At 56.1% G+C, this 25,979-nt stretch overlaps 1 protein-coding gene across 1 annotated transcript in view; it reads left to right on the forward strand.

Annotated features, from left to right (window-relative positions):
- The window catches only part of LRRC75A (leucine rich repeat containing 75A), a 37,804-nt gene continuing 12,287 nt past the window's right edge, over nucleotides 463–25,979 (forward strand). The window contains exon 1 of the mRNA XM_003358299.4: nucleotides 463–847. Within this exon, the coding sequence (XP_003358347.2) occupies nucleotides 602–847 (246 nt within the window). The 5' untranslated portion in view covers nucleotides 463–601. The remainder of the gene's footprint in view (nucleotides 848–25,979) is intronic.

Raw genomic sequence — 25,979 nt, forward strand, 5'->3', positions numbered from 1 at the left:
GCGGCACCCACTGTGAGAAAACCCACTATGGGGCTGAGACTCCACCCTCATCCCCACTGCTTCCGATCCCCAAACTTTCCCCTTGTCTCCGGGCGCGCCGGCCGCCTCCCATCTGCTCCCGCGGGCCTCACCCGCGCGCGATCGTGGAACATCTGGGGAACGTGGTGGCAACTGAGACTGAAGCCCCGGTCGCCCCGCACCTCCGCCGGGGAGGCGCCGCGCGGCAGCCGGCAGGGGGCGCGGTGCTGAGACCCGCGGGGAGGGGGCGCCGGGCGGCCCGGGCCCTGCAGGAGGGCGGGGGAGGGGAGGAGGAAGGGACGCGGGGCGGGGGAGCCGGGGGCGGGGCGGCGGAGCCGGGGGCGGGGCGGCCGGCCGGGGCGGGGCGGGGCGGGCGGCGAGCGCCGGGGGAGCGCGCCCGGGGAGCGCGGAGGAGGAGCGCGGGGAACGCGGCCGCCGCCGCCCCCGCCCGCCCGCGCGCAACAGTTCCCCCAAAGTTGCCGCCCGGGAGGCGCGCGCGCCGGGCGGCCGAGGGGCGGGCGGCGGCGGGGACGCGGCGTCGCGGCCGGGCGCGGGGAGCGCGGAGAGCGCGGGCGGCGGCGGCATGGGCACCCGGCAGACCAAGGGCAGCCTGGCGGAGAGAGCCAGCCCCGGCGCGGCGCCTGGCCCCCGGCGCGAGCGGCCCGACTTCTGGGCGTCGCTGCTGCTGCGCGCCGGGGACAAGGCGGGGCGCGCGGGCGCGGGGCTGCCCCCCTACCACCGGCGCGTCGGCATGGTCCAGGAGCTGCTGCGGATGGTGCGCCAGGGCCGGCGGGAGGAGGCGGGGACGCTGCTGCAGCACCTGCGCCAGGTGAGCGCGGGGAGGGGGCGCGGGGGCGCCCCGCCCCTTCCTGAGGAGGCCCAGGAGCGCCGAGGGACAGGGCGCGGGACCCCCGCTCGCGGGAATGGAGCCGGTTCTGGCCGCAGGTGCCTCGGCGCTGCCCCTGAATTTGAGGCCTCAGGGCAGGGCGGAGGGAGCTTGGCCGGTTGAGGCCCGGCTGAGGGGGACCTGTTGGAATAATGTCCCCGCTTCTCTCCTTCGCAGGCAGAGGAGGAGACTGGTCCCCGGGACGCTTGGTGGGAGGGGAAGCCTGCCGGGGCCAAGGCTCTTTTCTCTCCCCGCTGGTAGTCAGCCCCGTCAAGGGTCCTCAAAGAATGCGCAGTTGTCAGCTTCCCCAGCGGGAGTCCAAGGGCACAGCCGTGGGGCTGGTGAGGTGCCAGTCCCCAGGGGCTTCGCCCGCCCGGGGGCATCCTGGGTGAGAGGCATCTGGGATGCGGTTCGGGTGGGAGACAGGGCTTCCTCTCCCCAGACCAACTTTGACAAGTGTTTAGCCAGGAGCCCCTGTGGAACAGTGGGGAGAGGGAAGCCAGATTGTTTCCTGTGTGACTGTCTGGTCAAAGGAACTTCAGGAGGTTGCCAGGTCTGTTCCTGTCCCTGTCCTGCTGGTTAGGGACTGTCTTTGCGGATCTGGGCAGTCCCCTCTGCTTTGGGTCTGCCCTGGGGCCAACTGTGTCATCCACCTCTCTTTAGCTTGGGTTTCTTCCTTTTGAAGGAAGACGGCCTGTTTTGTGGATTTTGTGGAATGGGAGAGAGGCAGAGGGGGCACTTTCTGCATCACCAAGCAGTTTGTCTTGTCCAGGCTTTGGGGAGCAGCCGAGCCAGAGCCCCATATTCTGGCTAGAGACCCAGTTGGTGGTAGAGTCCACTGGGGGTGGGGGTAGGACCTTTCAGGTGGCCTCTCGGAAGCTCTCCCATCACTGGTGAAAGAGGCTGTAGGAGAGCTTTCCTGGGAGGAGCTTCCAAAATCCAATCAGACCCACATCCTGCTGAACTCAGTAGCAGCCCTTCAACCAGCTTTGTCGCTGGTGTGCGGTTACCCTGGAGTGTGTGTCCCCAAGGTGTGTGCTGTGCAGGGAGAGAGAAGCAGAGACTTGGGGACTTGGGAAGCATGGTGTTTCTGCTCTTGCCTCTGCTTTCCCAAACAACATGCAGAAGGCTGGATCCCAGAGGTGCCTTCTCTGAACCGAATTATCAAAGAAAAATGACATTATGCACCGCATAACTTGGGTGATGTGTATTTCTTTGTCTTTCAAAAATTGGAAACTGGTGGATTGTCTCTGCAGAAACTCTTTTGCTTTCAAACAGAATAATGGATTTTCCAGGCCATCACATCCATTTGCACACCAGGCAGTGAGCAGGTTTTTCTGATCGTACGCTGTTTCCCCACACTGGGGTGGGTGCTGGAGGACACAGGAGTGTGTGGAGGGACTGACGGAGAGGGTCGAGACAGGCTCTTCTTGGTAAAAGAGCAAAGTGCAGCTGGCATCCTCGGGGGCCAGGCGAGAAGGGCCTGCAGAATGATGAGGCAGGCCCTCTGGGCTGCATGTGATTGATTCCACATCTTGGAAAAGCCGAGTTTTCCTCTGGATTCTGGAGAGCAGCTACATCCCTGTGTCCGCATAGGGTCCATGAGACTGGGAGCAGTGGCTGCACTGGGCGGTTGATGGGGGCGGAGGAGGTTATCCAGACTTCCCCTTTTCTGTAAAAGCAGCACAGTGACTCCATGTCTGGCTCCAGGCATATCCTGGGCTCTCTTGGCCTCTGGGTGAGGTCTGAGGGCCTCTCCAGGGCCAGCGACGGGCAGCCCAAGGCACCTGGATTGCTGCCCTGTGTTTCCTGGAACTTGCAGACCAGGCCCCTCCAGGAAGTGGCCATGGGCCCGGGGCAGCATGGGAGGGGAGCACCAGGTGTCCAGATGTCCCGGAGAAATCCAGGGGCCGTTTTCTAGGACCCTGTGGCTGTTGGGAGGAATGTCGAGCTGCATCTGTGCTGTGCACTGAAGTGGCTCTTTCCCCCAAATCGTATTTTCCCTTCCAGTTTCCTCCTCTAGTCTGGAGGTGGTGATGTTCAGAAAGGGAATGAGCAGTCGCTGAGAGACTGGAAAACACCAGGGCCTCACGGGGGGGGGGGGGGGGGGGGGGCGGACTGGCGAGGCCTCATCAGTACCGCTGCTGCTGCTGCCGGCACCGCCGCCACCGGAGGCAGAGGCTTGTTCTGCTGGGATGTTGTCCCGGCCCCGCAGGGTGCAGGGTGGGCATCCTCGAGAACAGCGACAGGCAGGGGTCTTTCTCCTGTGTTTGACCATGTGTGTGGCAGCCGGGTTTGTGTTCACCCGGAGCCCTAGGGTGGAGGGGGCTGGAGACCTTCAGTCTCTGTGGCTCTTCACCCCTTTGAGTCCACGAGCTTTTTGTGTCCCCGAAAGAGCTCTGGACGCTCTTCCCAGACTGATGCACCAATATACGCATTCTTCAAGAATTTTGGAGGGTTCATAGACCCCAAGTTCAGAATATGCCCCCATCTGGGAGCACCCATTCCCCCACCACGTGACTTGCCACAGGCTCAGGATGTGGGAACAGGGACCCCCAGGCCCTGCGTGGAATTCCTGGCAGGCTGAGGGCTTGTGACTGCTGGTGCTGCTCCTTCTGAACCTGAGGTTCTTTCTCACGTGAGATTTGGGGGGTGGTTTCCCAGTTGGAGACTCTCCAGTCTGTCCTTACTTGTCACTTGCCGGCGAGGTCTTGGGCGGCCTCCTTAATGTTGGGGATGCTGAGCTGTGCGGGGTGCAGGCTGGATGCCAGGGAGCTGCCAGCTGCCTAGAAGGAACAGAGAGCAGTTCTCTTGTCTGTAGGAGCTGTGTCATCTCAGGAAGAGCCTGGGGCCAAGCCTGGGCCCACCCTTCCAGTCCTCAGTCTGCTCTGACCTTGGCCCAGCTGATAACCTGCAGGTTGTGTTTTCTCATCTCCCAGAGGGTATCTGAGGTACTGAGCAGAGCAGATGCTACAAAGTGTGTGAAATTGCGTTGGCTCTGCAAATCGAGACTTGTTCTCCCGGCAACCATGGTAAGAAGCAGGAGAATCAGCCCGCTGGGGGTCTGGCTGGGCTGCAGGCATGCACTTGGTACCCTTTCTCAGGCCAGGCCCAGGATGTCTTGGACTCTACCTAACCAGGGCTCAGTCTGGGTCAGAAGCTCACTGCAAGTTCAGAGGCGGTGTGGGACGCTTCTTATGAGGATGAAAGTAGCCAGCTTTGGATAGAAGAGGCCACTCCTCTTCTCTTCCCCGGACCCTGTCCCTGCAGCTCTCACCCCTCCGCAGATGTTGCTTCTTAGGCTCACACTTGCCATGTACAAGGAGCCCTGGGGGAGAAGCTGCCTTTGGTGGAGGAGAGGGCGAGTGCCAGCCTACACGGAAGGGGAGGTGTCATCTCTGCAGCGCAGATCCCAGACCCAGTTGCCAGCCAGCTTCGTGGAGCCCCGGAGGAAGGGCTTCATTTCGCTGGGGTTACACCAGGCTAAAGTGGCCTCTCCCTGCTTTCCCGAAAGGAGGGTCTGGTTGGGTTGGTTTACCACCGCTCAGTACAGCACAGCCCTGATGGGCAGAGCTGTTCCAGGGCTAGCCAGGTGGTGTGACTCGGTCCACATGGCCAGGGTGGCTGGGCTGACTATGCTCTACATCTGCAAACATGAGCCACACCAGCAGTGCAATAAAAGGACCTTCAGGAGCCTAGGGTGACTGGCTTCCCTGGTGGCTGGATAAGGGGCATGCGCGTGGAGGCTCCTCGGGGTCGTGGGAGCCGGGCAGGTCTTTCCTTCCTGGGGACAGAAAAGTCTTTTTCCTTCAACATCCTCCACCCCAAGGAGATCTCTCAGGTGAGCAGGTCAGAGGCCACCAAAGAGCAGGGGCTTCCCCACCCTTGGCCTTGATCTGGTTCTTGCTCCACCTGGGATGGAACCTCCTTGTTTCCATGGACCGCTCCTTACCTTTCCGAGGCCAGCTTCCCGGGCCAGGTCAGCCCACGACTCTGAGACCCAGTTGCCATTTAGGCCCCACCATACTGGGTGACACTTAGTCATCCGTAGATAGTTTTCCCCACTTTTTTGTTTGTCAGTCCTGAGCCTGGAGACCCCCAGCACATTGTCCCTGGCAGGGTGTTGAACACCAGCAGGCCGAGACATGCTTTAGTAAGTCTGTGCCGAGGGCTGGCTGAACCCCAGTGTCCTCAGCAGACCCTTGGATCTGGGCTGTGCATCCGGGGGCTTCTTACCAGGCCTGCTGGTATGGCAGTGAGATCTGGCAACTTTGCTTTCGTTCGGTTGGATTCCTGGGAGCCGTGTCCGCAGGGCTTGGCTGTTCCTGGCTGCGCGCCAAGCAGTGGTGTTCTTGGAGAGAGGAGTGGCGTGGTGCCCGGCCCCCAAGGGCACTGCGGGGATCCCATCCGGCAGGTGCAGTCTGGGGCCTCTGCTGGAGTGGCGGGCGGGCGGGAAGGGAGCTGGCGGGAGAGCCTGGCCTCCACATTCCTCATTCGCTGCTTTGCTGAATCATGTTCGTTCCCTCCACAAAGAGAAACCTTCCTTTTTAAACTCTGCTGCTCCGTGACTGTGCTGGGCTCAGGCATTTCCAGTGATGCCGATGCAGAAGGAACCCGGGCCAGGGCCTGCTCTGCTGGTTCCCAAAGCCAGGAACACGGTTGGTTCTGCATGGCCAGGCCTGAGGCCAGGCCAGCTGTTCTGACTGCAGGTCTGGTGGGGACCTGCTCAGAGCTCACCAGGAACTCTCTCTCTGGTCAGAGCTCCTGAAGTAGCCTGGGCTCCACCCGGGACCCCTAGCCTTGGTGTAACCCCAACTTGGTCCCCTGGTGCACCTCCCTCCCCCTCCCCCCAAGTCATTTCATTTCCAAGTGCACTTTTTCAGGCAGAGGCCGAAGACCATGTACTGGGCACGGGAAATCCATGTCGAGTGGATTTGAAGCATCTCTTCAGAGACACTTCTCCCCAGCCACTGCCCCCGATGTCCTCACTTAGGGACCAGCAGGTTCTGGCTCAGATGTCTTGAGTCATCCTTCCAGTAACCAGAGGGCTTGGTACTGTCACTCCTCCTTATTTTAGGGTTCCAGTGGCCCCCCCTGCGCCCCCACCCCCCCACACACCTGTAGGGGGGAGTCCCCTGCAGAAGGGTTACCCAGCCGATGAGGGTCTTTCTCTGGCTTCCCATCAGGGTGCCCAAGGGTGGAGTCGTCCAAGGAGACCCCCCAAAAGTGAGGGGGTCTCAGCCCACCGTGTACACCCCCCCACTTCCCCACCGAGAGCAGCACCATGAGTGACTCTGAGTTAAATGACACACACTCCCTATGTTCCACCCCCTGGCCTGCTGGCTGTGTCGCATCCACTCTGAGGAGAAACTGGGGTGGCGGGGAGTTATCTCAGCAGCCGACTCCGTCACTGTCACTGAAAGAGTGCTGTTCCGATGAGCACGGTGACCTTGGCAGGCCAAGCGGGGCCGGTGGCCGGGCCTTTGCAGCCACTCCCCCACCCCCAACACCCCCACTGGCCTGAGCAGAGCCCACGTGGCTCTCTGGGAGCATTTCCCAGCTTTTTTTTTTTTTTTTTTTTTTTTTTAACTTTTATTAGCTCAAACTCCTGGCTGCTGCAGCCATATGGAGTTCTGCCGACGGCTGCTGCTCAAGGGATGTGGCATTTTGATGTTTCTAACTTAATCTTAACCAGGATAGACGCAGGAGCTGGGCAAGAGTGGAAAATGTCAGTGTGTTTCCTGCAGGGTGGCCTCATGCTGGGCCTGGGGTCTGTGCCCACCTCCGAGGCTGCCCCTGCCCGCCCTGTCCTCCCGTCCTTGCCTGTTCTGCCGCTCTCCTGCCCGCCGGCCTCCAGCGCCTTCCCAATGTGTCCCCCTTTCCCTGGGCGAGAAGCCGGCTTTTCCTCTCTGTTAGTCTGCCTGCTCTGGGTCAGCTTCCCTCGTAGCCCGCCCCCCAGCCTCCCCGGCAGGAAGGCAGGCCGCGGGGCCATGAGAACTCGGAGGGGGTGAGAAGGGGGTCTCGAGAAAGGTTTCGTCGCCTGGTCCCGTGGGTCCCCTGGGCCATAGGCAGGCGTTGGCGACTCCCCTCCCACCTGCGTGCTGCTTCCCAATCATGAAGTATTTTCTCCTGTTTATTTTGCTCCTTAAATAGTCTTGTGAGATCAGCAGGCTATTGCTTGGTGTCAAAAAGGATGGATTTTCTCTTTCAATATTGTAAAAGCAGGGTGTAAGCATTGTACAAAACGGGAAAACACAGGTGAGCAGCAGTGAGACTTGGAATGATTGATTCTGTTCTTCCAGGCGCCAGGGCTGCGCACAGGAGAAAAGTGGTCATAGCTGTGCCGCTGTCTCATGAAGGAATGGTGAGGGGCCAAGAGGCTGGTGGCCCAAGTGCCTAGGGGGCCCAGGGAAAGGGTTCCATGGGGGTGGTCACCTTCGAGTCCCTGGGAACCTGGGCCCTCAGCTCTGGTCCCAGCTCAAACCCTAGCTTGCCAGCCCGCTCCTTTCTGTGGCCTCCGTCCCCCCATCAGCAGGTAGCATGAAGGGCTATGTGGCTCAGATGACCTCTGAGGTCCCTGACGCCACCAGCTTCCACCAGCTTCCACCAGGCTCCTGTGTTTCAGGAAGGGACCCCTTCCTTCCCACAGGAGCCAGATTCATAGTCATCCTCTCATGTCACTCCCTTGTCCCCAGCTTGTGCAAGAGCTGGGACCCAGGGAGGGGCTTCTGGAGGGAAGCAGACCCCTGGGGCCCTGGAGCTGACCAACCCCTGCCCAGACTGGCACAAATGCCTCTTCCCTCAGGGCTTCCATGGGAACCAGGCGCCTGGATGGGAGCTGCAGGGGGGCAGCCCCCCAACTTCCTAGTCGGGGCTTTGTCTCACCTGCGCTGACCGGCCCCTCCCAGCGGCCCTGGTACTCAGACCTGTGCCTCTCCTTGTCCATAACACCTTCCCATACTCTTGGCCCCTTGACTGCTTGGCTCCTTGGCCCCAGCATGTTCTCTAAGAGGTACTTTTTCAGTGGTTTGTTTGTTACAGTCACATGTTGAGACAGTGGTGGCCAAGATGAACTAATGCTGGAGGCAGTGGAGCACGGGACCAGGGCCTGATGAGAAGGTGGTCCCATGAAGGGCCTGTTTCGTCAGCTCACTGCCCCCACAGTAGAGCATGGCCACAGCCCAGCTCCTGGCAGCCAAGGGCTTTGGGGGTGTGCAGGCCATTCAGTGGGTCCAGATGACCCTAGGAAGCCTCATCAGCTCAGTTTCCCTCCTGGGGGAGGTGTAAGGCAGCTCCTAGGCCAGATGGTGCCTTTGTAAGAAGTAGAAGACCCCTCTCCAGTGGCAGAGACAGAGGGAAGGCTTGGTGAGTTCAGCCCCACCCAGACACCCTTGTGCAGTGCACATCCTACACAGCTGTACTTGGCAGCCTTGATGAAGGCGCACAGAAGATCAGTCTTTATCAGCTGAGGCCAGATGGCAGGCACCTCTTCTCCCATGTGTCCCCTCAGGCACAGTCTTCCCAGGTCACCTAAGGCAGGGGACAGTGCGTTGTCAGCCAGAACATGATTTCTGCCTCCGAGCTGGATGCTTGCCTTCTTCCTCTTGAATCAGAGAGCTGAAGCAATTGAACATCTTCTGGAAGGTTCCAACTCAACCCTTCTGCCTCTCCAAGGGCGTCCGTCAGAATCAAAGACACTTTCAGTGGGGCTGGAGTCGGGCCCAGTGGGACACAGGGACATCAGAGAGCCCTTCCTTGCTGGGCTCCCACGGACTCCAGCCACCACCATGTCCTGGGGACACAGGAATTCCCCTCCAGCTTCCCAGACTGTTTGCATTCCCGCCTCTGCCCTTTCTTGGGGAAATAAGGTCAGGATGCTTCCCACCCCCAGTGAATAACCTCCACGTCTCCAGATAAAATAACTCCCCTCGGTTTAGTTTTTCCTGGAATAAGCTTTCGGTTTCCTGAACTTCTAACTGTTCTCAACTGCAGATCTGGGTTCTCCGTTTTCTTCTGGAGTTGTGGGTTTTCAGAGTAAAAACTCTGTGGGGTTTCCAAACAGCTGCCAGCCCAGACACCCTCAGGAGTGGGGAGGTTCTTGGATGTGGAAACTCAGACTCGAAAGGTTCCACGTTACCTGCTCCAAGAATTCCCGTCTCTGCAGAAACCGCCAGTCAGGCAGGGGGAGAATAACAGACATGTTTCTGGTGTGAGCCATCTCAGGAAGGCTGGTCTATGAGCTAGGGCCTCGGAGGGGAGTGCAGGCTGGGGGAGGCGGGGAAGCAGGCCTGAAAGGAGAGGGGGTGTTGGGATGGAATTAGAGAAACAGTTCTGGAAAACAGGCAGGAGTTGGGAACATGAGGCAGTTGTGTTGCCCCTGGGCCGTGCCTTTGTGGGAAGACGGCCACCGAGGGACTCGTGGCAGAATCCTGGGACGCTGGGACCCTGGCAGGAGGCTCTGGGCCTTTACCTGGCCTGTGGCTCCGGCCATTTCGCTTTGCCTGCCTCCACCTCCTGCCTCACCCTCCCAGGGACCCTGGAAACTGTGGACAAACTCAGTGACCTCCCAGAGACCCCACCAAGGCCCCTCCCTCCCCTAGGATACTGCCCGTACCCCTGGCTTTGCAGCCTTTCAGGCTCACTGGTTTCTCTTGGTGCTGCTGATGGTGCCCCCTGGTTCTTCTTACGGTGCAGTGAGGCCCTGAGCAGAGCAGGTGGGAGGAATCCCCCTGCTCCGTCCTTGGGAAGCCCTTGGAGAGGGCGCTGGGCTCCCCCCTCCCCGGGCCCACCCCTGCCCTCCCTGCCACCCAGGAGAAGGTCTTGGGGAAGCTTGCTCTTAGGCAGGGCCTCGCCCACGGCCATGGACCTGGGGGCCTCCTCCCCCACCTGCACTGCTTCCCTCACAGTTGGGCGTGAGCTGGATTCGAGCTGGACTCCTTGTCTCGCGTGACTCATCTCTGCTCACCCGGATTCTTGGAGGCTGTGCCTGGGCCTTGCCTCTGACCTTGAGATTTAAAGTGGTAAAGACCCGTAGTGTGTGTGTGTTGGGGGGGCATGCTGTTGACCTTACGTGAGATCTTGGTGAGGCCATCAGACCCAGTTTTGGGAGTCTCCATGTCACTGCAGAGGTATTTTTAGATGAGACTAATGTTAAATCAGTTGTTGGGATTGGCGTATGCCCACTGTGGTAGACAGAATAACTGGCCTGCAGGGACCTGCTGTCCAGCTCAGGGAACTCTGCCCAATAGTCTGTGATACTCCACGTGGGAGAAGAGTCTGAAAGAGAATGGATGTGTGTGGAGGTATGGCCGAGTCACCTGAGTGTACGGCAGAAATTCTCACGACATTGTAAATCAACTATATCTAGTACAACTTTTAAAAATATATTAAACCACTCGACCTTCAGTAAAGCAGATGACCTTCTGTAGTGTCGGTGGGCCTTATCCAATCAGTTGAAGACGTTGAGAGAAAGGACTGGGAGGAATTCTGCCCCCAGGCTGCCTTACAGGCTTCAGACTTGCCAGACCTGCCAGTCACTTTTCCTTACACCTCTCTCTCTCTCTCTCTCTCTCTCTCTCTCTCTCTCTCTCTCTCTCTCTCGTTCTTTCTCTTTCTCCCCCGCCCCTGCCCCCACACACATACCCCTCTTGGTTCTGTTTCTCTGGAGAACCCTGACTGATGCACTTGTTCTCCAAGGGCTGGCGGATGGGCAGATGGAGTAAGAAACTGCAGGGGCCCCTGGAGCCCTCCTGTCACAACGCTCCGGCCCTCGGCTTCTCACTCAAAGAAACGGGCTGTTCCTGTGGAAGCTTGGGGAGCAGGTTGTTGGGAGGTCAGAAAAGCCTTGATGTCATTCCCCCACCTCCTCTTGTCACCTCCGTTTCCTTCCACAACAGACCAAACCTGTCCTTTAACCCTAACCGTGACACAGAGGGGGACAAATGGGCTTAAATCCTTCACCACAGGGCGTCAGCGGCGGATTCGGATAATTTCCCAGGCAGAGAGATCAGGAAGGCGCGGTGTGGATGACACAGTGCTGAGAATTCCTGGAATGTAGGAGCTGGTGGACCCCTGGGACCGCTGGCCTCAGCCTTCCCGCAGAGTCCCAGTCCCACAGGATGCTCTGGCTGGGAGGTAGTACCAACGCCACCCCCTTTGCAGAGTCCTAAAGCCTGCTGGCTGAACCTCCAGTGGGCGAAGGGCAGTGCTGTTTGCCCAACTCCTTGTGTTCCTAAGCCCTCTGGTCCAGGGCCCTCCTCTGCTGGGCTCTCCCACTTTCTGCGGAGAATGAGCTGGCAACGTGCTCCGTTATAGGTGGGGAGCTTGGGTGCAGTTGTAGCCAGTGTGCAGGGGGCCACGTGCCCGGGGCTCCCGTCCCCCCCCTGGGCAGAGTCTGGGGGGACTGGTGACCACAGGGAGCAGACCAAACCCCCCTTGGGCCTGCCGTGCCTCCCAGCTGATTTTATGCTTTTCTGAAGAGAGAGCTTCGTTTTGTTATTTATTTGTTGCTACTGCTGTTTCTTGGATTTTAATTGAATTACACTTGGCAACGGTCAGACATCTGTTTCCAGAGGCCTGTTTTGTGCAGAGGGTGTCATTTTTATAGATTTCAAAGTTAAAACACAAACAACGCGCAGCCATGAAGCCTGGCTTGCTGCGTCCTGGTGGGGAGGCAGACCCGCCAGGCACTTGTCACAGTTAAGGAGGGCCACCTGCCAGGGCCTACAAGCCCTGCAGGGCTGGTGCTCATGGAGGAGCAGGGGGTCAGCGGCTCTGTGACGGGACCAGGGAACCATCCCCGCCCCTCTGTGGGGCAGGCAGGGGCAGTGGTGGCCAGGGCCTTTCCAGCAGCGCCGGGCGGAGGCGGGGGGGCAGGTGCTGGGCCTTCGGGGGTGACACCCAGCCAGCTGCCCTCGGCTTGGCCACCTGGACCTGGGGGTGCAGGCTTGCTGGCAAGCAGGGCAACACCGGCAGGGTTTTTTGAGGGAGAGGCCAGTGTGGCCGTTGCTTTTATGACTCTTTCGACTTTGCTGTTGGGTGTTTCTAAAGTCTGAGCACATATGTGCCTCCGGCTCCAACCTAAGTGCCTCCCTCCCCGGGACGGGGAGAGCCAGACAGACACCTACCTGAGAGCCCCGCCTCCAAGACCTTGGCCACAGTGTCTTGATCCTGGGAGGTTCACGGTGTCCTTGGGGAGTGATTGTGCACACACCCCACACATCCATACGTACACACACCCCCCACACACATATGCATTCACACACAGACACACCAGACACGTGTATACACACAAACACTCCATACGCACACCACACACATGTATATACATAAACATACACACATACAGACGCACGTTTGCACAGTAGTTATGGGTGCTTGCTGTTTTCAGTTACATTGAGCTGAAAATTTTAAAGCCTGTTTCCCTAAGACTTTAAGTTTAACCTACAAATGCCATTATTCTATTTATGAAGGTAGTAGATTCAAATGATCATATTTAAGGATGGAGGGCTTTTAACTTTAACTAAATTTCTTTAGCTATCTTAGTAGTTTTACAAATATATGTAGCTTTCTTTAAGTTTATAAATAGCCATCCTTTTTAAAAAGCAAAACTTTCCCAAGTTCCTAAACAGTTCTTAAAACGTAGCAAATTAAGCTTATAAATAGGGTGAATATTAAGTTCTCTTAAATGGCTCAAAACATGTCACAGACTCTGCCAAGTGCTCCTTCAGCGTTCTGCCTAAATCATGAATCATAAGCCTGAAGTCGCTTCCTCACCAACCCTGTGGGACTGGAGGTGCGGGCCTCGTCTGCTGGGGACTCGGACTTAGCTGATTCTCTAAAATGTTAGGCATGTCTCAAGAGCCAGATTGACACATTCCCAAGTGTCTGGGCAGCGTTACTCCAGTCAGGGTCTGTCGGCTACGTCCAGGTTGGACACGTGAGAGGAAGCAGATGAGCCCAGGGCCAAGTGACTGGTGCCACCTCCAGTGGGTGGTCTCGGCCAGGCCAGCACAGCCCCAGCGGTTTCCTCTTCTTCCAGCCCCCACCCCCAACCCCTCCTCCAGCTCTCCCATCACTGGACTGGGCTAGATTCTGATGCTGATTCCTCCCAACTTCCTTCCCTGTTCTTCCCGTATGCGGGCCCCCCCCAACTTCAGCCGGCTCTTGGATGGCACACAGCCCACACCCTTGGCTCCAGGATGGCGCATCCAAGGCCACGCCAATGATCCCAGGAGCCAGGAGGAGGGTTCCTTAGTGACGGCCTTGCTTCCTGGCACAGAAATCCTGCTCTGGCAGTGCGAACAGATCTCTCTCCTCTGCTTGCATACTTCCAGGGTCTCTGAACTCCCCTCTTACTTTTTTAAAATCGTGGTAAAGTGTAGAGAAGCTGGAACTTACCATTTTAGCCGCTTTTAGGTGTTCAGGTCGGTGGCATTACGAACATTCAGGTTGCAGCCATTTCCCCCCCACCCCCGCCGCAGAACTCGTCGCCTTCCCCAAATGAAACTCTGTCCTGGTTAAACTCACACCCTCCACCCCTCCCCCCGGCCCCTGGCGCCACCCTTCCACTTTCTGTCTCCGTGGATTTGACTGCTCTGGGGACCTCATTCCACTGGAACCGGACAGGCCTAGTCCTTCTGTGATTGGCCTGTTTCACTTAACATCGCGCCCTCAAGGTTCATCCGTGTTGGAGCACGTGTCCGGATTCCCTTCACCACCTGCTTTTAAATGGGAACCGTCTTAGGGCCCATGGTCCCACGGGGTGCATCCCTGACCCGCCAGCCCCACCCATGGGAGCGGACAGCAAAGGAGAGCCAGTTGGAGTCACTCGCACCCAGGGAGGACTCTGGACTGGGGAAGCGGCACGTGGATTTCCGCCGCTCACGGTCCTGTGCTCCTGGCAGAGGTCAGCAGGGGCCGGAGTCGGGGGGTCCCACCCGGCTTCCCCTGACCTCTTCCCTCGGCGTACTCCTTGGGGAAAGTGCCACCTCTGCTTCCATCAAGTGTATGAGTTTCCTAAGCTGCCACAATGAAGGCCCCCCGACTTGGAGACTTATAACAACAGAAGTTTACTCTCTCACAGAAGTCCGAGGTCGGGGCGTGGGTGAGCCACGCTCCCTGGAGAGGCCGTGGTGGCGGGGGCGCGGGGCGGGGAGGTCATTCTTTGCCACATCAGCTTCCGGAGGCTGCGGCTGCATCACTGCGGTCTCTGCCTCCGTCTTCCTCCCTCCTTCCTCTCTGTGTAACAAGGACACCTTCTCTATAAGGACACCTGTCCTTGGATTTAGGGCCCACCTGGATAACCCAGGATGGTCTCATCTTGGGATCCTTAATCTCATCACACCTGCAAAGACCCTCTTTCCAAATGAGACAGCGTTCCCGCATTTACGAGGAGCGTGGACTTGCTGGGGGCGGGCTCCCGCGTAGCACAGGGCGTCTGCATCTGTTCCTCACGACCTGTACGTGGCCCCAGGCGTCCCCGCTCCCGCACCCCCGGGCTCTGCCCACCTGCCTCGGGGCTGTGTCTTCATTCTGCCAGCAGCTGCCCCGAGTCCGCAAGGTTCTCTGTCTTCCAAGGTCCCCTAGCTACTCTCCCTGGCTCTTCCTGGGGCTGCATGTCCCTGACAGCACCTGACAGGCCCCTCTCCTCCCCCGGGAATCCTCAGAGGCAGCCAGAATGTCCCGGGGGAGGGGACACAGTCCAGTCACCCAGCGAGGCCGCGGGCCGGCGCTCCAGACTGTATCCCTCCCTCAGAGCGGCGTCTGAGGCTGCAGAGCCGGGAGGAGAGGGGGCGGCCCGCTGCGCCCCTGCTTGGCCTCCGACTAATTCCTCTCCTCAGGAGGACTGCGTCTGATCACAGCCTCATCAGCGGCCCTACACACGCCGCGGTGGCTTCAGCGCTGAGCCGTGTACCTTTGCTGGTTAATATGCGGGCCTCGCCGCCCGCCTCCCTCCCCCGGCTCTGTTGTTGCAGAACCTCGGCTTCATGCCTGGAGGAGAGAGAGACAGACACAAGCTGGTTTCCCGTGGGGCCTTCCTCCTGGGAAGGGGTTTGAAACCTCCAGCTTCAAAGGGAAGGGGGTGGTGGCGGTTTAAAATAGCATGTGCCTGGCAGCCTCCTATGTGGCTTCCCCCAGCTTTCCCCTAAAATACCTGAGGAGACACACCAAAAAAAGATGAGAACTCCTGCACACAAAGCCAGGTGGGCAGCCTGGCAGGGCTTTCTCTGGCTCTGAGACAGACGGAGCCGCGCCAGCTCCCCAGAGCAAGGGGGAGCCCCTCCTCTCCAGCCTGGGGAGGTCAGGCCACTGCCCCTTTCCCACACAGTGATGACTTGGGGGTAGAAACACTTCTGCACACTGCACCCTCCCCATGCACACGTCTCTGCATGTATTCAGAGAAAGGCGCCCTCTGAAGCCACCTCCACCAGGAAGGCAGGAGACAGGGAAACCCCAGAAGTGTGGCCACTGAAAGTCCAGCGTGGCCCATGGACTCTGACAGGCATGGAGGTCCTGGGATGTGGACACCACTGCGCATTTCCACGGACTCCATCCCTGGAGTATCAGGGACCCCAGGCCACAGGTAGGCCAAGCCATCCCATCCCAAGGTCAGAGTCACATTAGCTCAATGTCTGGGGTGTGGCCTCGGAGCTGGGGCGCCTTATAAGCCAGAACCTGAAGAGGTGGACTCAGCTACTACAGCGAGGCAGCCCTGGGACAAGGTCAAAGTTGTGGTCCAAATTCCAATGTGCGGGTGTGGCTTTCACACCAACAAGCAGTCCTCCTTCAACTCAGTTCTGACAGTGTCTGACCCCACAGGCTCAGGCTCTGCCCCCAAGGCTGCCCCCACTTCAGATCTCATCGCAGTCCAGGTTCTTGTCGCCTGTGCTTCTGACCCACCTGCTGTAAATGGGACGTTCCCTCGACCCTGCCCCTGGGTTGGATTAATTTGCTCGAGTGGTTCAGAAATCAGGAAAACCGTAAATCATGAAATCACTGGTTTATTGTCAAAGGAAATAGCTCAGAAACAGCCAGGTGGGAGACAGCCAGGAGGGCCAGGGTGAGGTTTGGGTAGGACACAGAGCTTCCAGATTCTCTGCAGGTGCTCCACCCTCCACGCCGCCACACGCTCACCAGCCTGGAGTTCTCCAAGGCCCACGCTGTGGAGGTTTTATGGAGGCTCCATCCCATAGGCCAGACCGATTTCATCACTGGCCATTGGTGACAGAGTCTCTCCAGCCCCCTCCCCTCCCCAGAGGTCAGGGGTTGGGACCAAAAGTTCCAGCCTCTAATCACATGGTTGGTTCCCCTGGCTACCAGCTGCCATCCTCAGATGACCAAGGGGCTTTCCGAAAGTCACCTCATTAACAAAAAAATCAGCTCACAACAAAAGACACCTTTGTCTCTTTTCATCAGTTAGGAATTCCGAGGGTTTTAGGAGCTCCGTGCCAGAAACAGGACAAAGATATAATAAATCACAACACCGCAGTAGACAGATGACGGACGGAGATCTCGCTAAACTGCCCCGCCTCCAAGCATAAACAAATGGGGTTAGAAAAAACCTGCACATTTGGGAAATACTGTGGAGGCTGGACCCTTCCTCTGAGATGATCTGTGGCAGGATTGGGAGGAAATGAACCTTGTGGGAAAAGAACAAAATGCCACAAAAAGAGGGCGCGCTGAAAGAGGACAACACGGTGAGAAGAAAAAGGAGATTAACGAGCCAAATAAGAATGGCGAGGATTCGAAAGGCCAGCAGACCCGCAGTCTTGGCTGGAGGCGGAGGGAGTGGCATGGACGGTCAGTGTCGGGAAGGCAGGCCCGGACCCTCCGTGAGAGTGTGTGATGGGAAGAGCACGAGAGCAGATACACCCATGGAGACCCCGAGAGCCAGCGTCGACTTTGCTAGTGAAGAGCTAGGCTGTGATAAGGTCCATGCTTGTGGATGAAAGGCCCCGCACTGGAAGGTAAATTCAAAGAAAATGCCCGCGACTGGACACATGATGGTAAAAAATCTTAATAACCACGTGTGACAGGCAGACAAAAAGGCCAGGTGCACATGACCCCTTCTTCTGCTCCCACCCGTCTCAGCAAAGTGTTTGCCCAACTGGGTCTCTGGACCTTTTTTAAAAGATTGTTGCTGGAGTTCCCACTGTGGCACAGTAGGTGAAGAATCCAACTGCAGGAGTTCCCGTCTCAGCTGAGTGGTTAATGAACCCGGCTAGCATCCATGGGGACATAGGTTCGATCCCTGGCCTCACTCAGTGGGTTAAGGATCCGGCGTTGTGGTGAACTGTAATGTAGGTCGCAGATGAAGCTTGGATCCCTGGTGGCTGTGGTGTAGACAGGCAGCTGTAGCTCCAATTGGACCCCTACCCTGGGGACCTCCATATGCCGCGGGTACGGCCCTAAAAAGACAAAAAAAAAAAAAAAAAAAAAAATCCAACTACAGCATCCCAGGTCGCTGAGGAGACAAGGGTTTGACCTCTGGCCCAGCACAGTGGGTTAAAGGATCCAGCGTTGTTGCATCTGGATCCAATCCTGGGCCCGGGAACTTTCATATGCCTCAGATGCAGCCATAAAAATATAAACAAATAAGTAAAAGTTGTTGCAGAATACACATCGCGTCACATGAAATTTACCATCTTAACTGTTTTTAGTGTTCACTATTGTTAGGTACATTCACATTGCTGTGCAACCGTCACCACCATCCGTTTCCAGAACTTTCTCATCTTGGAAAACTGAAACTTTAAACAACATTTACAACAATGCCCATTAAACCACAGCTGCCCAGCCCTCTCGCCCGAAGCCCCTGGCAACCACCACATGACTCTGTGGACTTGACTCCTCTGGGTACCTCCTTTGAGTGGACTCATCCTTTTGTGCCTGATTTCTTTCCTTTGGGGTAATGTACTCAAGGCTCATCTGCAGTGTAGCACGTGTCTGCTTTTCTTCCTTTTCATGGCTGAATAATATTCCCATTGTCTACATAGACCACATTCCATTTATCTGTAGAAGATGATGGACACTTGGGTTCTTTCCACCTTTTGGCCATTTTTGTGAATAATACTGCTGTGAACATAAGGGTAGAACTATCTGTTGGAGACCCTGCCTTCAGTTCTTTGGGGTATGTACCCAGAATCGGAGGTGCTGCGTCCTAAGATAATTCTCTTTTTACTTTCTTGAGGAATTGCCGTAGTGTTCTCCACGCAGCTGCACCACTTTCCATCCCCACCAGCAATGCACACCAGCTCCACTTGCTGCACAGCCTCATCAGCTCTTGTCATTTTCTGATTGGGGTGGGGTTGGGAGTGGTTTGATCTAGGAACCGAATAAACCAGGAAAGTTCATACAGTTTGTATTAGGAAGGAAGGGCTGGGTCCTGTGAGGGTTTGCAGGGTGGAGATGAGAAATTGAGGGACAGTTGGAGTCATGGGAGAGATACAAGGAAGGGATGTTAGGAGTTTGGGGGGGTGTCACGAAGGGATGCCCTTGTGGTGACCTTGAGAGATTGCTGAAAGGCATCAGTTCCTCTTCAGGCTCCCCTGAGCGCTGCACTGACGTTCCTAGAAGGGCAGTGCGCTGGGACCGCACAGGAGAGGCAGCTAGAGGTTAGTGGCAAAGACAATCCTCTGGATGAAAGGGCAGAAAAATCAGTAAGGACCCAAAAATCAAGTGGCCTCAGAGTCAGCTGCCGGCATTTTGGAGGGACTTTCTCTCTGGCCGGGTTGCCTTCAAGCGTGACGTTAACGTAAAGGATTTTTCCAGATTAGAGCTCGGAAACTAACCACCCCTGTATTCCCTTCGAGCGAAAACTTGTTCTGAATGAAGTTCTCTGGCAGCACAGGGCACGAGATACAGGCGTGGAGCAGCTCCAGGGAAGGGCTGGGGTGTGGCCCCAGCTCAGTCCCGGTGACTTGCAAATCTGTGTCCAAACCTGAATGCAAAGGGCCAGAGTTCATCACCATCGGCAGAGTAGCTTCAACATTAAAAACAAAGCAAAAAACCCCACAAACCTGCATCTAAAACCTCCAGTTAATTCCCATCATGGCTCAGCAGATTACCAACCTGACCAGTATCCATGAGGATGCGGCTTTGATCCCTGGCCTGGCTCAGTGGATTAAGGATCCGGTATTGCTGTGAGCTGTGGTGTAGGTCACGGACACAGCTGGGATCCTGCATTGCTGTGGCTGTGGTGTAGGCCAGCAGCTACAGCTCCAGTTCAACCCCTAGCCTGGGAGCTTCATATGCCTTGGGTGCGGCCCTATAAAAAAAGGGAAATAATAATAATAATAAAACCTCCAAGTATACCCACAAAGGCCAAGAAGGGGAGGAGCGGGCGGGCAGGCAAGCAAGTGACAAAAGGCCCCAAGGACCCTCCAACACCAACTACTGCCTAGGTCCTGTTCTGTCCCCTCAGATGCCGCCCTGGGATTGATGTCAAGCTCTGGGCATGGGCTGCGCATCCCCTCCCGGACCCCCCACCCCCACTAAAACTACACCTGCATCAACAGGGCGCCTCCCTGAGGGTCAAGTAATGGGAGAGGGAAGAGCGAGAGTTCTGTGTCGAGTGGGACATGAAGGAAAGGCCTTGGGCAGGAAACCCTTCCCAGGGCTGCCGGGCTCCTAGACTGGCCCCCTGCCCTCAGGAAAGCCCCCCTCTCCCATTCTTCTAACCCCGTGGTTCTCAAACTGTTTTCAGTATCAAGATACCTCTTTGTACATTTTTATCTCTCTTTTTTTTCTCTTTTATAGCTACAGCATGTGGAAGTTCCCGGGCTAGGAGCTGAATTGGAGCCGTATCTGTGGCCTATGCTGCAGCTTGTAGCAATGCTGGATCCTTAACCCACTGAGTGAGACCAGGGATTGAACCTGCATCCTCACAGACACTATGTCAGGCTCTTAACCTGCTGAGCCACAACGGGAACTCTGTATCTCTTTTAAAAATGGAGATACGGAGTTCCTGTTGTGGCGCAGCGGAAACGAATCTGACTAGGAACCATGAGGTTGCAGGTTCGATCCCTGACCTCGCTCAGTGGGTTAAGGATCTGGCATTGCCACAAGCTGTGATATAGGTCACAGACGCGGCTCAGATCCTATGTTGCTGTGGCTGTGGTGTAAGCCAGCAGCTGTAGCTCCGATTTGACCCCTAGCCTGGGAACCTCCATGTGCCACGGGTGTGGCCCTAAAAAGAAAAAATTAAAAAAAAATAAAATGGAGATACAGTGGACATATAACGTGGTTTGAGGCTCATAATGTAGTGATTTTATATGTTTATGTTGCAGTATGGTTGCTATTGTAGCTTTAGCCAATACCACTCTCTTGTCACAAAATATCATTTTTTCTAGTGCTGGTAACAATTAAGGTCCAATCTCAGCCAGTTGGATGTTTATAATAGTTTTGTTGTCTCTAATGGCTGTAATTAGTCTCTAGGACCGATTTATCTTCTAGTTGAAGTATGTACCCAGATCCAACCATACATTAAAAGGATTGTACATCATGATCAAGTGGGATTTATCCCAGGGATGCAAGGGTTCTTCAATATCCGCAAATCCTTCGGTGTCATACACCACACAAACAAACGGAAGAATAAAAACCCGGTTATCCTCTCAGTAGATGCAGAAAGAGCCTTTGACAAAATCCAACACCCATTTCTGATAAAAACCCTTCAGAGAGTGGGCCTAGAGGGAACCCACCTCAACATGATAAAGGCCATCTATGACACACCCACGGCGAATGTCATTCTCAACGAGACAAGGATGCCCGCTCTCGCCACTACTCTTCAACATAGTTTTGGAAGTTCTAGCCACAGCAATCGGAGAAGTAAAAGAGATAAAAGGAATCCAAATTGGAAAGGAAGAAGTAAAACTATCACTATTTGCAGATGACATGATACTGTACCTAGAGAATCCTAAAGACTCTACCAGAAAACTGTGAGAGCTCATCCAAGAATTTGGCAAAGTCGCAGCGTACAAAATTAATACACAGAAACTGACGGCATTTCTATACACCAGCAATGAAAGATGAGAAAGAGAAATTAGGGGAGTATGTACCCAGAAACAGCATCTCCCTTTCCCCCACCTCCAGCCCCCAGCCACTCTGTTTCTTGAGTTCGGTTCCTTTTATGTTTAACCTATAAGTGAAATCACACAGTGTTTGTCTTTCTCTGCCCAACTCATCCCACTTAGCACGACGTCCTCCAGGTGCATCCATGTTGTTGCACGTGGCGGAGTTCCTGCTTTCTCACGGCCGAACAGCGTCCCGTGGTGTAGAGACCACGTCTGCTGCAGCTGGTCATCTGTTGATGGACACTTGGCTGGTTTCAGTGTCTTGCTGCTGTGAACATGCTGCACTGACCATGGGGGCACACGTATCTCATTTCCTTTGGGTACATACCCGGAAAGTGGGGTTGCAGGGTTGTATGGTAGTTCTATTTTTAATTTTTTGAGGACCCTTTATACCCTAAAGTTCTCTTTGAGAACCTCAAAGAGGTTTTCTCCATGGGAGTCACATCTAATAAATGCTGTTGACTGTGTAAGAAGTCAAAACAAAAAGACTTCTGAGTCATGAAATTAAAGTTAATAATCTTGGAGTTCCCACTGTGGTGCAGCAGAAACGAATCCAACGGGTATCCATGAGAATGCGGGTGCGATCCCTGGCCTCAGTCAGTAGGTCGGGGATCCGGCGCGGCCGTGAGCTGTGGTGTCGGCCGCAGACGCAGCTCAGACCCTACATCGCTGTGGCTCTGGTGTAGGCCGGCGGCTACAGCTCTGATTCGACCCCTAGCCTGAGAGCCTCCATAGGCCGCAGGTGCGGCCCTAACAAGCAAAATGTAAATAAATAAATAAAGTTCATAATCTTGTGTGTGAAAGAAATAATTTTTAGGAAAATAACTATATTTTCCAAAAGAAAAAATATAGCGAGAAGAGTGGCACGGTTTCGGTTTTGTGGACCCCTTTGGTGTGTGGTGGGCATGGTAGGAGAGAGCTGGCATCCCCCGTCTGTGGCTCCTGCCCTCCATCTCTTGCCACAGGTGGTTGTGGTTGAAGTCCGCAGAGAACGTGTAGCATCACGCCTATATGTCCTTGAAAAAGCAGGCCTCGTAGAGCCCCTGAAAGGGCCCGCAGGGCCACCTCCACACTCTGAGAAATGCCCTTGGAACCTTCCTATGCGAATCCCCGCTCGCTCGTTGATTTAATGTTGTGCCAGTTTCTGCTGTACAGCGAAGTGACTCGGTCATACATATATATACATTGTTTTTTTATATTCTTTTCCATTATGGTTTATCCCGGGAGGTTGGATACAGTTCCCTGTGCTGCACAGCAGGACCTTGTTTTTTGTCTATTCTAAATGTGGTTGTTTGCGTCTACTCACCCTGAACCCGCCGTGCATCTCACTCCCTCCCCCTCCTGCTCATTTTCCGAAAGCGTACCCCTCACCCTTAGCCCATCATCTCTCTTCCTGCTGGAGTGAATCCCCAAACCTGGTTCTGCAAGCTCAAGTTACATGGTGGTTACATGCTGGCCCTTGACCCCCTTGGTCCCACGCCAGTGACACTGTACCTGCCAAGCTGCCCACTGTGGTGACTAGTGCACAGCTGCTAACAGTCCCAAGTTTCCTGAGGGGACCCGTCTGCATGAGCACTTCCTGGAGGGGATGCCATTTAGATTCATAATGAGGAAGCTAGGATCCTTCCCACTGCCCAGAATTGGCAAGGTGGGCCAGCACCTCCAGGGCCAAGGCTGTGCCGGGGGCCTGGGTCGGCGGGGGTGGGGGGAGCGTGGCGCTATGGACTTTATTCTTCCACTCCCCCCACCCCTGCCCCACATGCAGCCTTCTGGTCCCTCTTGGGCACATGGGTCACATCACTGCAGTCGTGACACACTTGTCCCCAGTAAATGGGTTTTTGGTGGAAGACATGCAGAGGGCACTGAGGACGCCGGAAGTGGCCTAAGGTCCTGGGGCATGAGAGGTGTCCTAAAGCCACACAAGCATTCTGTGGTCCGAGGTGGGTTCAACGTAAAGAACTACAACGTGAAAAGTACGGAAGCCTCTCCCCACTCCCCGTCTGGTTTTCCCTGTCACCACTCCTCGGCAAGCTGGAGCCCTGCGACCTTGGGGAGCCCCACCCCAGCTGGAATTCACAGGCAGGTGGCGGCCATGACTCACAGTTACCCATGAGCAGGGCCACGCCTGCTTCCTGGGGAGACCCTCCCCATCCCCTCCTTCCTCCCACCCCGTGCCCCCTCCCCAGAAGCAATGACTTGACCGCAGACAACGGCCACCAGAGCAATGGAGCACTGTGGGCAGGCTGGGTGCCCAGAGTGACGGCAAGGACAGGGACCTGGCTTCAGGAAAGGACAGTGTCACCTTCCCCACCTGCCCAGTGCCCTGGGTTAGCAGCCAGGTTTTCTTGGTCCTCGTGGGATGGGATGGCCTCTACTGGCCTGGAGAGGAGCACTGTGGGAAGATGGGGCGGGCGGGTAGGAACCCAAGAAACCACACAGCCACCCAGTCCAGGGGCTTCAGGCTTTTCTTTGACAACAGAGCTATGTTTTCAAACATGAGCTGGGCCCCAAGCCTTGCCCACTCCTCGGGCCTCTCTCTTGGCGCTGTCAGCCCCGAGATCTCGAACACGGTTTGGTGACTGCTGTTTCCCCACCTGCCCATTTCACAGGTGGGGAAACAGACCCCCAGAGGGAAGAGCACCCACACATTTTCTGAGTCCCCTTCCTGCCTTCCCAGCCCCTCCTACCACACAGGGTGCAGTGCCGATGTTTGCACTTTGCTCGGGAAACAGCTTGTGTCCCCACGGCCCTGACACACCCTGCTGACCATGAGGCCAGCATGGTCTGTATGCCATGCTTCCTGCGCTGCCCCAACTCCTGGGCTTTCCTAAAGAGAGGTCACTGGAGTTTCCATCGTGGCACAGCAGAAACGGATCTGACTAGGATCCATGAAGTTGCGGGTTCTATCCCTGGCCTCGCTCACCGGGTCAAGGATCCAGCATTGCCGTGAGCTGTGGTGTAGGTCGCAGAGGCTTGGATCCAGTATTGCTGTGGCTGTGGTGTAGGCTGGCAGCTGCAGCTCCTATTCTACTCCTAGCCTGGGAACCTCCATATGCCACAAGTGCAGCCCTAAAAAAAGACAGACAAAAGAAAAAAAAAGAGAGAGAGGTCACTGCTTTGGTTGCGTTCTCTAATGGGCTGGGATCCAAAAAGAAGTCAGGAACCTCTGCCTGGGGCGGGGTGGGGGCACACGGGAGAGGGGAGCCCACAGGCGATTCTCTTCCCTGCCAGGGCTTCACCTGTGACACCAGCTGATTCCTCTTGCCACCCCCCCACCTCCCCGTGATGGACAGTCACCGTCCCTATTTTACAGGAAGCAGATGAAGTGGCACAGGTGGCTCCCTCTGGCTGAGGGTCCGGACTAGCGGACTGGGGACAGAAGCCCACAGCAGGGTTGCCCCAGTTCTGCAGAGGCCCTGGGCCTTGGACTGCGCTGGCCGGCACTCTGAAGCCCCCCTCACCCACATCGGCAGCCAGAGAACCTGGCCCAGGACACGGCCCCTGTCCCCGAGGCTCATTCCTGCCCAATGGAAACAGAGCCTGAGACTGGCCCCTCGGTGCCCTCAGCAGAGCTTGAGACCCATTCCTTCCAACAGGGGCAGAGGGCGGGTAGGGGCCAAAGCTCCCAGAACCATCACGGGTGGGACCCTGCCGGGGGCATGGGCTCCTGAGGCCCCTCCAGGCATGCCAGCAAAGCTATTTTTTCCTTTGCCAAACCACAGGGCAGCAGCCTGCCACACAACCATCGCAGCTCCGGCCCAGGTAGAAGCCCCCGACTCTGCCTAAAATTCTTATTTATTTATTTATTTATTTATTTTTGTCTTTCTGCCATTTCTTGGGCCACTCCCGTGGCATGTGGAGGTTCCCAGGCTAGGGGTCCAATCGGAGCTGTAGCTGCCAGCCTACGCCAGAGCCAGAGCAACGCCAGATCCGAGCCGTGTCTGCAACCTACACCACAACTCACAGCAACGCCGGATCCTTAACCCACTGAGCAAGGGCAGGGATCGAACCCGCAACCTCATGGTTCCTAGTCACATTCGTTAACCACTGCGCCACGATGGGAACTCCTGAAATTCTTTTTTAAACATCTTTGTTACGTGTGATTTATTTTTCTTTCAGTGTTATCGAGATACAACTGACACAGAGCACAAAGTTTCAGGTGTACAGCATAAAGCCTTGATCTACAAAGATTCCAATAATATTTGCAGCAACAGTAATACTAATTACATGTTTAGTTAACATTCATCATCTCATGTAGTTAGAAAAATAATGTTTTCTTCCTCGTGATGAGAACTTTTAGGATCTGCTCCCTTCACGGCTCCCAACACAGCAGCAGCAGGGCTGACTGTGGTCACCAGTCCTACAGTCCATCCCTGAGATTCTGACAGTTTAAAAAACTCAGCGGCTCTGGGCCTCAGTTCCCTCCACTGTAAATTGGGAGGAATGAGGCCCAGCCTGCCTGCTTTCAGGGATTTCTAAGAATCGCATGGGAAAGGCACTTGGAAAAGTTCAGGATAACTCACCCAAATGACAGGGAGCCAGTGCCAGCTGGGGTTCATCTGTCATCCCATGTTCCCTGTACCCAGGTCGCTGGACCCTGGGAACCTGTGCTGGAAGCCCTCCTCCTGGGCTGTGATGGGGCAGCACATGTGCAGCTTGGGGTCCCAGGGCACCTAGGGTGCGGGGGTCCCCAGGAGGGATGCTCTTGTTCCTTCCTGCTCTGTGCCAGGCCCCAAGCTCGGGGAAACCACAGCTTCCACCAAGGACAACAGAAACCAGGGAGGTGGTTTGAGAAGAGTCAGGGCATACCCAAGGAGCTCCCTGGTGGCTCAATAGGTTAAGGACGTGGTGTGGTCACTGCTATGGTACAGGTTCCATCCCTGTACCCTGGAGCTTCTTCATGTCATGGGCAAAGCCAACAAAAACCAGCCATACCTAAGCTCTTCCAGATGCAGAGGGCATGTTTAATCCAACACTCTGGGCAGGAAACCGTCTTTCTTTACTTC

Source organism: Sus scrofa, chromosome 12 (genome assembly GCF_000003025.6).
Source record: "Sus scrofa isolate TJ Tabasco breed Duroc chromosome 12, Sscrofa11.1, whole genome shotgun sequence".
Classification (NCBI taxonomy): domain Eukaryota; kingdom Metazoa; phylum Chordata; class Mammalia; order Artiodactyla; family Suidae; genus Sus; species Sus scrofa.